Source organism: Apteryx mantelli, chromosome 1, assembly GCF_036417845.1.
Source record: "Apteryx mantelli isolate bAptMan1 chromosome 1, bAptMan1.hap1, whole genome shotgun sequence".
Classification (NCBI taxonomy): Eukaryota; Metazoa; Chordata; class Aves; order Apterygiformes; family Apterygidae; genus Apteryx; species Apteryx mantelli.
In genome coordinates this window covers 222,290,175-222,304,297 of record NC_089978.1, presented here as the reverse complement: position 1 = coordinate 222,304,297, position 14,123 = coordinate 222,290,175, and the positions used below count along the sequence as shown (strand labels likewise).

The 14,123-nt window shown below is 69.5% G+C and overlaps 1 protein-coding gene across 1 annotated transcript; it reads left to right on the top strand.

Annotated features, from left to right (window-relative positions):
• The first annotated feature begins 6,831 nt into the window (after positions 1–6,831).
• CHKB (choline kinase beta) lies at positions 6,832–12,288 on the top strand. Its single transcript, XM_067300578.1, has 11 exons — positions 6,832–6,995; positions 7,717–7,825; positions 8,200–8,313; positions 8,561–8,694; positions 8,901–9,005; positions 9,440–9,498; positions 9,805–9,892; positions 10,024–10,132; positions 10,413–10,519; positions 10,738–10,819; positions 11,129–12,288. The coding sequence occupies exons 1-11, from the start codon at positions 6,832–6,834 to the stop codon at positions 11,183–11,185; spliced, it is 1,128 nt and encodes a 375-aa protein (XP_067156679.1). The 3' UTR covers positions 11,186–12,288.
• The last annotated feature ends 1,835 nt before the right edge of the window (positions 12,289–14,123 follow it).

The following is a 14,123-nucleotide window of genomic DNA, read 5'->3' as shown; positions in this document are numbered from 1 at the left end:
GAGGGGAGCAGGGGTGCTAGGCACTCTCTAGGGAGGGGAGCAGGAGGCAGTATAGGAAAATAAGGGTGTGTTCAGGGGCGCAGGGGCTGTATAAGGAGGCTGTGCAGGGCTGCATAGGGGATGCGCAGGGCTCCGCAGGGGCCTGCATAGGGGAGGTGCAGAGCTGTACAGGGGACTATGGAGCTGGCCCCATAGGGAGGTGCAGGATTGTGCAGGACTGTATAAGGAGGTGAAGGGTTGTATAGGGCAGTGTAGGGCTGTGAAGGGGCTGTGCCAGGGGGGCTGTATAGGGTAATGCAGAGCTGTATAAGAGGGTGCAGGGCTGCATGGAGCTGTGCAGGGCTGTATAGGGAGTTGCAGGGCTGTGCAGAACCATGCAAGTCTGTACAGTGGGCTGTATAGGGCTGTATAGGGAGGTGCAGGGTTGTTTAAGGCCATGCAGGGGGCTCTACAGGGCTCTATAGGGAGGCGCAGGGCTGTACAGCAAGGTGCAGGGCTGCACAAGGCCATGCAGAGGCATGTATAGGGCTGTATGGTGAGGTGCAGGGCTGCACAGTGAGGTGCAGGGCTGCACAGAGCCATACAGGGGGCTGTATAGGGCTGTATAGGGCCATGCAGGGCCATACAGGGAGGTGCAGGGCTGTATAGGGAGGCGCAGGGCTATACAGGGAGGTGCAGGGCCATACAGGGAGGCGCAGGGCTGTATAGGGAGGTGCAGAGCCATATAGGGAGGCGCAGGGCTGCACAGAGCCATGCAGGGGGATGTATAGGGAGACACAGGGCCGTATAGGGAGGTGCAGGGATGCACAGGGCCATGCAGGGGGCTGTATAGGGAGGCACAGGGCCATATAGGGAGGCACAGGGCTCTACAGGGAGGCACAGAGCCGTATAGGGAGGCGCAGGGCTGTACAGGGAGGCGCAGGGCTTTACAGGGAGGTGCAGGACTGTACAGGGAGGTGCAGGTCCGTACAGGGAAGCACAGGGCTGCACAGGGCCATGCAGGAGGCCGTATAGGGAGGCACAGAGCTGTACAGGGAGGCACAGAGCTGTATAGGGAGGCACAGAGCCATATAGGGAGGCGCAGGGCTGTACAGGGAGGCGCAGGGATGCACAGGGCCATGCAGGGGGCTGTATAAGGAGGCGCAGGGCCGTATAGGGAAGCACAGGGCTGCACAGGGCCATGCGGGGGCCGTACAGGGAGGTGCAGGGCTGTATAAGGAGGCACAGGGCCGTACAGGGAGGTGCAGGGCCGCACAGGGCCATGCAGGGGGCCGTACAGGGAGGTGCAGGGCCGTACAGGGAGGTGCAGGGCTGCACAGGGCCATGCAGGGGGCTGTATAGGGAGGCGCAGGGCCGTATAGGGAGGCGCAGGGCCGTATAGGGAGGTGCAGGGCCGTATAGGGAGGCGCAGGGCCGTACAGGGAGGTGCAGGGCCGTATAGGGAGGCGCAGGGCTGCACAGGGCCATGCAGGGGGCCGTATAGGGAGGTGCAGGGCCGTATAGGGAGGCGCAGGGCCGTACAGGGAGGTGCAGGGCCGTATAGGGAGGCGCAGGGCCGTACAGGGAGGTGCAGGGCCGTATAGGGAGGCGCAGGGCTGCACAGGGCCATGCAGGGGGCTGTATAAGGAGGCGCAGGGCCGTATAGGGAAGCACAGGGCTGCACAGGGCCATGCGGGGGCCGTACAGGGAGGTGCAGGGCTGTATAAGGAGGCACAGGGCCGTACAGGGAGGTGCAGGGCCGCACAGGGCCATGCAGGGGGCCGTACAGGGAGGTGCAGGGCCGTACAGGGAGGTGCAGGGCTGCACAGGGCCATGCAGGGGGCTGTATAGGGAGGCGCAGGGCCGTATAGGGAGGCGCAGGGCCGTATAGGGAGGTGCAGGGCCGTATAGGGAGGCGCAGGGCCGTACAGGGAGGTGCAGGGCCGTATAGGGAGGCGCAGGGCTGCACAGGGCCATGCAGGGGGCCGTATAGGGAGGTGCAGGGCCGTATAGGGAGGCGCAGGGCCGTACAGGGAGGTGCAGGGCCGTATAGGGAGGCGCAGGGCCGTACAGGGAGGTGCAGGGCCGTATAGGGAGGCGCAGGGCTGCGCGGCCCGCGCGGGGCGGCAGGCGGCGGAGGGACCGCGCGGAGCTGTCCCGGCCCCGGTGCTGAAGCCCGGAGCTGTCCCGGCGCCGCCGCTGCCGCCCGGCCCGGGGCTGATCCCGGGGCTGATCCCGGGGTTGATCCCAGGGCTGATCCCTGCCCGGCCCGGGGCTGACACCAGGGCTGATCCCAGGGCTGATCCCAGGGGCTGCCCAGAGCTGCGGACCCACCGCGAGGCGGGAGCGTCTGGGCGAGCTGGGCCCGGGGGTCAGTCCGCCTTGCAGGGACCAAGACGGGTGGGGGAGTCCGGGGATGCGGAGCAGGAGGCAGTGAGGGGCCAAGGGGGCTGCAAGGAGCCACACAGGATCCGGAGGCAGTGGGGGAGCAGGATGCAGTGGGGGGGGATCTGGAAGCAGGAGGGGTTCAGGAGGCAGCGTGGGAGTCTGTGCACCGGTGGGCAGGTTGCACTGGGGGTCCTCAGGCAGCGGGGACCAGGGGTGCTGGGCCTGGGTGCACCAGCCCCTCTCCACAGCGGCTCAGCCTGTGCTTGGGAGCCAGCCCGCAGCAGGATTGGGCCGTGCTCCCAAAGGACAGCTGGGCCGGCCTGGCCGCGGCACTGCGCTGGGCCCCAGGGACCTGTTGTGCGGATTCCCCTCTCCGGCTGCTCACTGCAGGCTCTGGCAGCTCCGGAGCCCAGGGCAGAGGGCTTGGACCCTGCTCTGCCTGCTGCCCCCAGGCCCGGTCGGACCCTGCAGACTCCCGTCCCACCAGCCTCCCGCAGGGCAGCAGCATTAGCTGGGCACATGCATCCGTGCTCTTTGGCCGCCTGGCTCCGCACGGGTCCCTGGCCACGGGCCGGCTCTGCTTCCCCACTCCAGGGCTCAGGGCCGAGGAGCAGGGAAGCTTCAGGATGCCAGAGACAGCGCCAGAGCTGCGTCCTGCAGACGGAGGCTGGGAGCCCGGAGACCCTGCGCCAGGCCTGCAGCTTCCCTGTTCTCCAGGCAGGGAAGCGGCTCCCCCGGGACGCGGACGGGGCAACGGCAGGCGGGTGCAGGGCTGGCCACCAGCAGAGCCGCCGGGCTGCCCGGCCCCCGCGGGGAACAGGGAACGTGCTGGCCCCCGGCACCCCCCTGTCGCCCAGCCGGGCGGGGGAAGAGCCCTGCCAGCACACCGAGCTTCTGGGTTTCCCGGTTTCTGGGAAACAGGTTGTTATAGGAGACTGCTCTCCCCCAGGGCTCGCACGCACCCCTGGGAAAGGCGGCAGTGGCAAACGCTCCAAGCTCCGCACGTGCAGCGGCGCCCTGCTAGCAGGGGACGGGAGCGCGGAGGTGGCCCTGGCTCACCAGGGGCCGGGCTGGCGCCGGCTGCTCCCCCGGGCTGGCGGGCGCAGCAGCGTGGGGCGTCCGTGCTGCCCCCGAGCTCCCCGCGAGCCGTTTCCCTCCCGGCAGCCCCTCGCACCGGGCTCTCGCCCCGTCTTGGCGCGAGCAGCTGCTGCCATGCTGCAGGGCCAGGGTGGGTGGGCTGAAGCCCCGTCTCCACCGGGCACCCCGGGATCGCAGCCTGCCTCCGCCTGCCCCCCACCACTGCCCAGCTCCGCTGCCGGATGCTGGGATGGCAGGGAAAGGGGAGCACCGGGGCCTGCCGCAGCCCCTTGGCCCCGGATCCGCATCCTGCAGCCACTGCACGTTATCCATGCGTCACAGGACCGCGGCTCGGCTGCTCCCGCTGTGCCATGGTGAGGGGACCCCTCCGGAGATCCCATCCATCCCTGCCGCCCAGCCCTGCCTCTTCCCGAGGGGGGATCAGGCAGCAGCAACGACACCGGATTACGGGATCTCCCCGCCGACGGGCAGCAGGGCAAACAGATGGCAGCGCAGCACAGCTGTCCCCGGCATCTCCCCACTCCATCCCGGCGCAGCCCACCCCAGCTGCCCATCTGCTCCGGCCCCAGCCCAGAGCCTCCTTCTTGGACGCCGCAGCCGGCTCTGCGGATGGGCCCCAGGCGATGCCGCTGCCAGCTAAGCGGAGCCAGCTGCACCGGTGCTGCGCCCTGGCCGCCCTCGCGAGCGGGGCCGAGGGACCGGCCGGCCGCCCCTCTTTGTTCCCAGCGCAGTGCCAGGCACCATGGAGTGAACTCCGGAGATGGAGCGCGGTCCTCTCCCGGGGCTGCTCCGCAGCGGTGGCGAAAGGTGTTACGGACCCCAGGGTGCCCCCTCTCCCTGCCGCAGCGGAGCAGGCACCCGACGGCAGCACCGGAGAAGCCAGTCCATCCATCCATCCAGAGCTTTATTCGGCATGGCACGGGGCCGTCCTCATCCTCGCGCCTTGTGGCTGCCGGGGCGAGGGCGGCTCCATCGCCCCTCACGATCCGGGCTGCCCTCGGGCCAGCAGCAGGTCCAGGTAGGCCCCGGTGAGCAGGTCCCCGTCCTCGACGCCCAGCTCCTTCATCAGCTCGTGGGCAACGAGCTCTCCCTGCTCCGGGCTCTGGTCCTCGCTCAGCACCACCTGCGGGCACCGGGGCGGCGTGAGGCCAGGCGGCACCGCCGGCGGCACCGCGGCACGACACGGCACAGCGCGGCCACACTCACCTCCAGCTCCAGGAAGTCGCCCAGCCCCTCCACGCTGTCCAGGTGCACGCGGGTCTGCCCCACCAGGTAGAGGAGACGCTCCTTCTTCACCACGCCCAGCACGCCCAGCGCCCGCGCCAGCACCGCCTGCGCACGCCGGCAGCAGCTCACGGCCCCGCGCACGGCACGCACGGCCCTGCCGCCAGGACCCCCGGGAGGGGAGCAGGCAGCCCCGGCCCTGGCACGGGGCAGGAGCCCCCCGGCCGCCCTGGGGGCACGCGGGAACCGTGCCGGCCCCGGAAGCGCGGCACCTTGCACCCCCTTCCCCTCGGTACCGCGAGCCGCCCGGAGCGTGGGGAGCAGGGGGGGTGCAGATGCGGCGCCAGGCAGCCGGAGGGCACGGCAGGGGCCAGGCGGGACCCGAGAGCGAGGCGGCGCGGCGTTAAGCCGGGAGGCATCTGCCGCCTGCTAACGAGCTCCCGGGAGAAGGGCGAGCGGGAGGCGAGCGCCGCCGGCGGCCCCGCTCCGGGCAGCGGGGAGCACCCGGCCCCGCTGCACACAGAGCGCCGGCTCGCGGGACCTCGGCGCCCCCCCCGGCGCCCCAGCCCCTGGCACTCACCTCCAGGCCCTCGGGATCATCCGTGCGGGAGATGCTGTACTGGGAGAGCTTGGGGCCGGTGGCATCCGGGCGCTCGTAGAAGATGAGCTCGGCTGGTCCCTCCTGCGAAGGCGCCGGGTCAGGCAGGGGGAGCCCCCCTGGGATGGGGCACGGGGCTCCCCCCGCGGCACCGGGCATCCCCAGCACCCCGAGTCCCCCACACGGCAGGGACCGGCCCTGGCAGAGGGCATCTGCTGCCCCGGGGCCTCTGCCCCACGCTGCAGCGCCCCACAAGCACCCTGAGCGGCCGCTGTGCTCTCCCATGCACTGCATGCTCCCCCTCCCCGCATGCACTGCGCTCTCCCGTGCACTGCATCCCCCCCATGTGCATTGCACTCTCCTGTGCACTGCATCCTCCCCCAACATGCACTGTACTCTCCCGTGCACTGCATCCTCCCCCCTGCGATAACTGTGCTCTCCCGTGCACTGCACCCGCACCTGCCCGTGGGCACCACAATCTCCTCCCATGCACTGCATCCACCCCTCCCCGTAGGCACTGCACACCCTCCCCTCCATTCCCCGGGCAATTCCCCCCTCCCCCCAACTCCGGGCACTGCACCTCTCCTCCCCCCTCCGGGCACTGCAAGCCTCTGGGCACTACGTCCCCCACTGCAGACACCGCACTGCCTCCTCGGGCACTGCACCTCCCCTCCGCCCCCAGAGAGAGCACCCCTGCCCCTAGGCACTGCACCGACCCCACGCACTGCACTCCCCGCGCCATGCACTGCACCTGCCCTCCACCCCCGGAGACTGCACCCCTACCCGGGACACTGCACCGACCCCACGCACTGCACTGCACTGCATTGCATTGCACTGCACCAGCCCCATCACGCGCTGCACTAGCCCCATGCACCGCGCCCCGCACCCCCGTCGCTACCGAGCACCGGCGCAGCTTGAGGCGGCCCCGCGGCGCCCCGAAGAAGGTGTCGTGCTGCCGCCGCGCGCAGCCCGGGCCGCCGCTGAGCCGCTCCGCCGCGCGCCGCGCCGCCGCCACCGCCGCCGCCGCGCGCAGCCGCGCCTTCACCTCCACGTTGCGCCCCATCGCGCGCGCCCGTCCGCCCGCCCCGCGCCCATTGGCCGCCCGCGCCGCGTCACTGCTACGTCACCGCCGCCAACGTGTCCGCCGCGAGGTGCGCCTCCTCATTGGGCCCCGCCTCACGCCCGCTCCGCAGCGACTGGCTCCCGCGGGGCTCTCCCCCTCCCTCCGCCGGCCAATCAGCGCCGCCGTCCCGGGAGAGCCCCCTCCCACCTCCCCGAGCGCGGCGGCGGTTGGCCAGCGCGGGGTCCATTGAGCGGGGCGGGGGGGCGGGAGAGTCCGGCGTGTAGCCCAATGAGCGGGGCGGGGGGGGCGGGAGAGTCCGGCGTGTAGCCCAGTGAGCGGGGCGGGGGGGGCGGGAGAGTCCGGCGTGTAGTCCAATGAGCGGGGCGGGGGGCGGGACAGTCTAGCGCGGGGCCCAATGAGCGGTGCGGGGGGCGGGGCCGGCCGGCGCCGGGCGGCGGCGCGCGGGGCGGTCTGGGCGGCCATGGCGGCGGCGGCGGCGGGGTGCGGGCCGGGGCCGGGGCGCGGGGCTCCCCGCGGCGCCGTGCCCGCCGCCACCCGCCTGCAGGCCTACGCCTGGTGCCGCGAGTTCCTCGCCGGCTCCTGGAAGCTCATCGGCCCCGACGAGTTCGGCATCGGGCCCGTCAGGTACCCGCCGCCCCGCCCCGCCCCGCTTCCGGCCTGCCGGCGCCGCCCGGCGCCGCCATCTCCCGCCCCCCCCCCCGCTCTCCCCGCTCCCGCTCGGGGCCGTCCCGGCACAGCCCGGCCCGGTGTCCCCGGTCCCGGCACCGCACAGCCCCGCCCAGTGTCCCCAGTCCCCCTCGGGGCCGCCCTAGGGTGTCCCAGCCCGGTGTCCTCGGTTCCTGCCCAGGGCCACCCCGGCACAGCCCTGTCCAGTGTCCCCAGTCCTATTCCAGTGCCACCCTGCCTGGTGTCCCCAATCCCTGCCTGATGTCTCCGGTCCCACTTGGGCTGGCCCTAGCACAGCCCTGCCTGGTGTCCCCAGTCCCCCTCGGGGCCTCCCTAGGGTGTCCCTGCCCCGTGTTCCCGGTTCCTGCCTGGGGTCCCCTGTCCGGGGTCCCTGGTCCTGCTCAGGGCAGCCCCGGTACAGCCCTGCCGGTGTCCCTGGTCCCTGCCCAGTGTCCCCTGCCCCGTGTCCCCGGTCCTGCTCGGGGTGGCCCCGGTACAGCCCTGCCTGGTGTCCCTGGTGCCTACCCGGTGTCCCCTGCCCAGTGTCCCCGGTCCCACTCAGGGTGGCCCCAGCGCCGCCCAGCCCTCCACCCTCTGGCCCCCTCCCTGGTGCCGGCCCAGCCCTGGTGCCCCCAGCAGCACCCAGCCGCGCTGGCCCTGACCCGGCCTCTCCTCGCAGCGGGGGGCTCAGCAACCTGCTGTTCAAGTGCGCGCTGCCGGAGCACATCCTGAGCGTGGGGGACGAGCCCCGGCAGGTGCTGCTGCGCGTCTACGGGGCCATCCTGCAGGTGAGTGCGGGCACGGCCCCGCGCCCGTCCCCCCGCTCCGCACGCGGGCGCCGGCACCATGGGGGCTGTCCCGCTCCGCCGGCCCCCGCAGTCCTGCCCTGCGGCCTGACTGCCGTCCTGGCCCCGGCTGCCTCGCGGGCCCGACCTGTCACCCGCGTCCCAGCGCACCCAACGGTGACGTCCTCATCCCTGCTGAGCCCTGCGGGGCCAGCCGAGGGGCTGCACCTATCAGTGCCGAGGCCTGGTTTTACCCCGGGGGCAGGTGCTGTCTCCCCCGCCACCCCCAGGACCTCCACGCGTGCTCCGGGGCCGGGGCCTCCTCCGGGTGGCCCGGGCAGGACGGCCGTTGCTGCTCACTGTCTCTGTGCCTGCAGGGCGTGGACTCGCTGGTCCTGGAGAGCGTGATGTTCGCCATCCTGGCGGAGCGGGCGCTGGGGCCCCGGCTCTACGGGGTCTTTCCCCAGGGACGACTGGAGCAGTACATTCCGGTAGGGGTCAAGCTCTCCCCCAGGCCGCCTGGGTCCTGCTGGAGGCCACGTGTCCGAGGGCTTCTCTTCCCTGGCTGCGTGCCCTCTGCCCGGCTCCAGCTGGCAAGTGCTCTCCTCCCTTTGGAGGCACCTAGCGATGACTTCTTGTGCCATCGAGGGCAGAGTCAGATCCCCTGGGGCAGGGCAGGGCAGGGGTGGTCACATCTGCCCTGTGGTTGGGTTGGCTCATGTTGCTTTGTGTCCTCAGAGCCGGCGCCTCCGGACTGAGGACCTGCAGGACCCCGACATCTCCAAGGAGATTGCAGTGAAGATGTCTCGGTTCCATGGCATGGTGATGCCCTTCAACAAGGAGCCCAAGTGGTTGTTTGGGACCATGGAAGGGTAAGGCCAGCTCCATTTCTGCGAGGGGCGCAGGCTTCCACACTGTCACCTGAGCCTCTGAAATCCCGTGGGGTTTATGGTACAGAGAGGTCGGTGGCCTGGCAGCCTCCAGGCCTGCGCTGGGATGGAGAGAAGGGATGTTGTTGCAGCGGTCGCAGCTTCCAGGCGTGTCTGTTCCGCAGAGATGACTGTCTTCTGCGTTCCAGGTACCTGAAGCAGATTTCAGAGCTCACCTTCCCTGAGGAAGCCCAGCTGAAGAAGTTCAACCGCCTCAAGGCTTATAACCTGCAGGAAGAGATGAAGAGCCTCAGGTGAGCCTGGCCCTGCGTGCGGTCTCCACTTGGGGCAGGGGTTTGGGCTGTTTCTCCCACCCATCCCAGAGCCAGCCTAGCTTGCGGGGAGGTTGGTGGGCGTCCGTCTGTCCGGAAACAGGTCCCTCCTTCCTCTGAGGGAATCCTCCACCCGAGGGTCCTGCACAGGCCTCTGCTGTTGCTGGCAGATGGCTGGCGCTTGGCAGGGTCTCCCTGCACCCCTGGGAGATGCTCGCGCTCGGGGGTTGTGCCTGTGTCTGCTGTTGCTCTGGCTGCCGCTGGCTGCTGGTGGCTGGGAGCGCTGCTGGGCACGATGCAGCACAGGCACAGTCTGCGGAGCCGGGTTTTTCCTGCCGGGGCGCTAGCAGAAGCAGAGGGGATGGGCGAGGGCAGCCCCTGCCTCTGCTGAGGCGTCTCTCTCCCCCGAACGGCAGGGAGCTGCTGGAGTCCACACCCTCGCCTGTGGTCTTCTGCCACAACGACGTCCAGGAAGGTGAGTGCGGGCGAGCGGGTGGTTTTCCTCATGGCAGGTGGCTCTGCAGCCTGGGCTGGAGCTACCCTGCGGCGGAGCTTCCTCCCCCAGTGCTTCCCCTCCTGGAGGCCTCATCCTGCAGCCAGTCTCTCTCCCTCAATTGCCCTGCTGGAGCCTGCTACCCCCCGGTGTGTCCTGCCCCCGGGCGCAGGCTTGTCCTCCTGCCCCTGCTTGCAGCAGCTGCTCCCCAGCTCCGGGGAGAGCTTGTGGGTCCTCCCGTCCTGCCCTTCTCCGGAGCCGCTCTGATGCAGCCCTATCTCTGCGCAGGGAACATCCTTCTGCTGGCCGGGCACGAAGCTTCCTCCTCCGACAAGCTCATGCTCATCGACTTTGAATACAGCAGCTACAACTACCGGTGGGTGCGAGGGGCCGCGGGGCGCTGGGGCTGGGCTCAGCCTTGCGCTGGGGTCTGCGCTGCAGCCGCCGCGGGGGCAGGCCCCCTCCTCGCGAGAAGCCGGGTCCTTGCTCATTCCCTCCTTTCCCCAGGGGCTTTGACATCGGCAACCATTTCTGCGAGTGGGTTTACAACTACACCCACGATTCCTGGCCCTTCTACAAGGCTTCCCCAGAGAACTATCCAAATCGGCAGCAGCAGGTAAGAGCCGTCCCGCCCCTCAGCAGTGGGGAGGGGACGCTGCCAGGCTGGAGCGTGGAGCTGCGGCACGGGGGTCCGCGGGGGTCGAGACAAGGTGTTGGGGCTTCCTGGAGGCCGGCAGGATGTGTCCTGCTGGGCTGGGGGAGCGCAGCTGGGCGCAGCGGCCGGTGAACTTGCGCTGGGGCAAGCGCCCTAGCTGCAGAGGACGGTCCGGCCACCCGCTGCTTCCCTGCCCTGTGGCTGGCGGTGTCCGAGCCTGCCTGCTCTGTTGCTCTTGCAGCTGCATTTCATTCGACACTACCTCTCAGAGGACTCAGGGCGACGCGGGGACACGACGCACGAAGAGCAGGCTCGCATTGAGGAGGAGATGCTCACTGAGATCAACCGGTGAGGAGCACGCCTGTGGGTGGAAGGGGCATCGCTGCGACCATGTGAGAGCAGTACCCGGGGGTGCGCTCTCTGATCGCAGTGCGCGGACAAGGCAGCGTCCCCCAAATCCTCTTTATTCCTCTCCTGGCTGCACACTGTTATTGTAGGGCAAAGAAGGGAGACCCGGAGGGGCTGTAGGAGGGGGTGCTGACTGCTGGTGGGTGCTCTTCCCTCAGGTTTGCTTTGGCCTCTCACTTCTTCTGGGGCCTGTGGTCCATTCTCCAGGCGAAGATCTCCACCATCAAGTTTGGGTACCTGGTGAGTGCTGCCTGCAGTGCCGCAAGGGGTGGTGGAATGGGCCAAGCCTGGATGTAGGAGCTGTGCTGGAACTCGCTTGCGTGTCACCCTTACCCTGACACAGGGTGTCGGGGTGGGGAGGGATCCTCCTGCCTGGACAGCTGGGGGACAGGCTGGACTCCCCAGACCTGGCAGCCAGGAGGGACGGGGCAGGCTTTTGAGGATAATTCCCAGGGGGAGAAGCGGTCTTACATCGCCTGTGCCCTGAGCTGGGGATGTGGGTGGGGAGAGGGCGAGGGCAGTTCTCCTGATGCTGTTTTCCCCTCCCAGGACTACGCGCAGAGCCGCTTCGAGGCCTACTTCCAGCAGAAGGCACGGTGCCTGTGAGCGGCCTGGCGCCGCTGCCTGCCCTGCCCAGCCCTGCCCGCGCCGCCCTTCCGCTCTGCAGCCTCTGCCCGGCCTGGCGCAGACGTGTGCTGGCCGACGTCTGTGCCCAGCCACGGCCCCGCGGGCAGGCCCGAGACGGGGTACACGGTTCTGCGGGCGGGCCGGCTCCCTGCTTGCTGCGAGAGGGGCTGCCCCGCGTTCTGGGTGCCTGGGGGGTCAATGCCGCAACGGTTCGGGGGGCAAGCAGGGGGCTAGTACTTGCCCCGGCTGCCCCACTGTGTATGTAGAAGGGGCAAGGGGGACGAGGAGGTGCGGTGGCTCAGTCCTCAACTGCGTTGGGAGAGAGGTGGGTCTGCCCAAGCATTTACCTCATGAAAAGAGGAGACGCACCCTGCCCTGGAGAGGTGCTGCGGGGGAACGGCCCATGCGGTGCCTCGTCACCCGTGGGTTCAGTTTCCTTTGGAGCTGCTCCTGCAGGGAGGGCCCTGGCAGAGGGCGGCTGCCCTATTTCCCTGCCTGTCCCGGCAGCACTGCCTGTGGCTAACCCACCGTTACCCTATGGCATGCTCTCCCTGCAGCGCCAGGTCCCATGCCCAGAGCTCCCCGCTCCTGGCACCAAGTGTGGGTTTGAGCTGAGGGTCCTGAGCTGCTGGCAGGCGCCTTGGTCCCCCCTTTGCTGAAGGGATCCCTCTGTTCCTCTCCCCCAGCAGCCGGGAGGCTGGTGCAGCCTGGACCAGGAGGGGTGAGTGGGTGGCTCCGTGCCTCTCCCGGCTGCCCCTTGCATGATCCTGCCTGGACCTGCTGCTGCCTTCTGCTGCGGTGGCTTGGAGCGCTGCGCGGAGCCGAGCGGAGCTGGTGGGGGATCTACGGCTGCGTCTCATTCCCCACCCCGCACCCCCTCCGCAGCCCTGCTGGGGCTGAGGCACGACGGGCGGCTGTACTGCAGGCCCCTGCGCTGCCTCCGGGCTGGGGCTGCCTGCGCTCTGCGCTAGCCGTGCTTGCTGCACGGTGTCGCTGCTCTCCCGGCCGGGGCTGGGCCCTCCCCTCCCCCTGACAGCAGAATGTAAACTGTACTCAGACCAATAAACGCTGCGGCCGCTCCACGGCATCTGCTCGCAGTCTGTCCTGCCCCTCGGGCCCTGCGCGCTCGTGCACCGTGCCAGGGATGCCGTGTTGTCCCGTGAGCCTGCCGCAGCGAGGGAGGCGATGGCAGCGTGCGGGGGCTGCGGGAGCTGGGCAGCAGCATGACGGCACCACTCCGCTTGACGCGGCCCTGGGCTTCTGGGCTGTCACGTCACGGCAGGGCTCGTTCGCAGCAGCGTGCGTGTTGCCCCCTCCCCAAAACGAGCAGCCGGTGCCATGCGTCCCTTCCCGGGGAGAGTCTGGGGCAGGGGGTGGGTGCCCCAGGTGGCCTCTGCGCAGGGCAGGGCAGGCAGGGCTTCTCTATTCAGGCCTGGGGGGCCAGGGCACGTGGTGTTGAAGATGCAACTACCAAAGTTCTTGAGCCCAGGGAAGCCCGAGGAGCGACAGGGAGCGCGAACCAGGCCAGGGAGCAGAGGCTGGGAAGAGCCAAGGCAGCACCACCTTCCGGCTCCCCAGCACGGGCTCAGCCCTGCTCCTGTGCGTGCTGTCCCTTGCCCCGTCCCTTCCAGGGCATCGCTCTCTTTGCGCCTGTGGCTGCGTTCCCCGTATCCAGCCCAAATCCTGCAGCCGCTGGTGCTTCGCCAGCTGCTGGTGGACAGGGAGAGGAGGCTCTTGCCCACCTTGGCAGCTCCTATTTGCAGTGTTGAGGGCTGCTGCAGCTGCGGCCTCCCCTTGCGATGGGCCGGGCTGACGGAGGGAGTCTCGGTGGGGCAAGGTGGGCTGTGGGCTGCCCGGGGGGGGGGGGCTGCCCCACTGATAGCGGCGCAAGGGGGCTGCAGCCCAGCAGCAGGACAGGCCGCAGACTGGGCCGTGTCTGCGGGCGCTTGGCTCTGCTTGGCCGGGGTGGCTCAGAGGCTGCGAATGGGCACGAGGGCTTCCCGCTCCGACTCCCCCCAGCAAGGCCCCCGGTCGGGGGGCTGCCTGCTCTGCCCCCCACCCAGCCCGGGGCTCTGCAAGCAGGGGGGACCCCAGGGGCGCGATGTCCGCTGGGGCCTGCCCCAGCCCTGACTGCCTCTGTGTGTGTGTCTGCCCATGCCTGTATGTGCACATGTGCACGTGCATTGGTGTGTGCATGTGTGTGCATGACTGCATATACATGCATGTGCACGTGTGCGCACACATGCATATGCATTGGTGTGTGCATGACTGTACACACACATGTGCATGTGTGTGTGCATGTGCACATGTTGGTGTGTGCATGACTGTGTGTGTGTGCATGACTGTGTGTGTGTGTCAGCAGAAGGCTGCGCGCCCGCAGCTGTGTTTCTCCCCGTGCCTTGTGCCGTGACCACCCCGTACCTCCGGCCCGCAGCCCTCCTGGGGGCACGTGATGGACACGGCTCGATACTCGCTTCTCCGAAGCGCCAGTCCCCTGTTGGGGCCTCTTTTCTCTCTCTTCTTGCCGGCAGCCTGCCCTGGCGCCTCCTTTCCCGTGTGTCGTGGTGCCGTTAGCAGAGCCTGGCTCCAAGGATGCAGCCCGTGCTCTTTTCCAGCATCCAGCCCTCCGCACACCCTGTCCCTGCTCTCGGATGCTCAGGAGCATCCAGACCCCATGGAGGAGAGCAGATGGCACAGGAAGAGGGGGGGAACAGGAGCCCACCCCACATCTCGGCTGCCCAGCCCCACTGCTGGTCCCGACCCGCACCCAGCCCCCGGAACCCCGGTGCTGCCCCAGCCCCCATGTGCAAGCGCTGCCCCCGCTCCCGATCGCCCTGTCCTGGAGCCAGGCCAGCGGCTCAGCTCTCCGCCGGGGAGCCGGGCTGGGGACTCGGCTCTCAGCAATAAACAGGCTTAA

Coding starts and splice junctions, on each gene's coding strand:
- CHKB (XM_067300578.1), top strand. CDS start 6,832: ATGGCGGCGGCGGCGGCGGGGTGCGGGCCGGGGCCGGGGCGCGGGGCT. Junction 8,695..8,900: donor TTGTTTGGGACCATGGAAGG/GTAAGGCCAGCT, acceptor TCTGCGTTCCAG/GTACCTGAAGCAGATTTCAG. Junction 9,893..10,023: donor TACAGCAGCTACAACTACCG/GTGGGTGCGAGG, acceptor TCCTTTCCCCAG/GGGCTTTGACATCGGCAACC.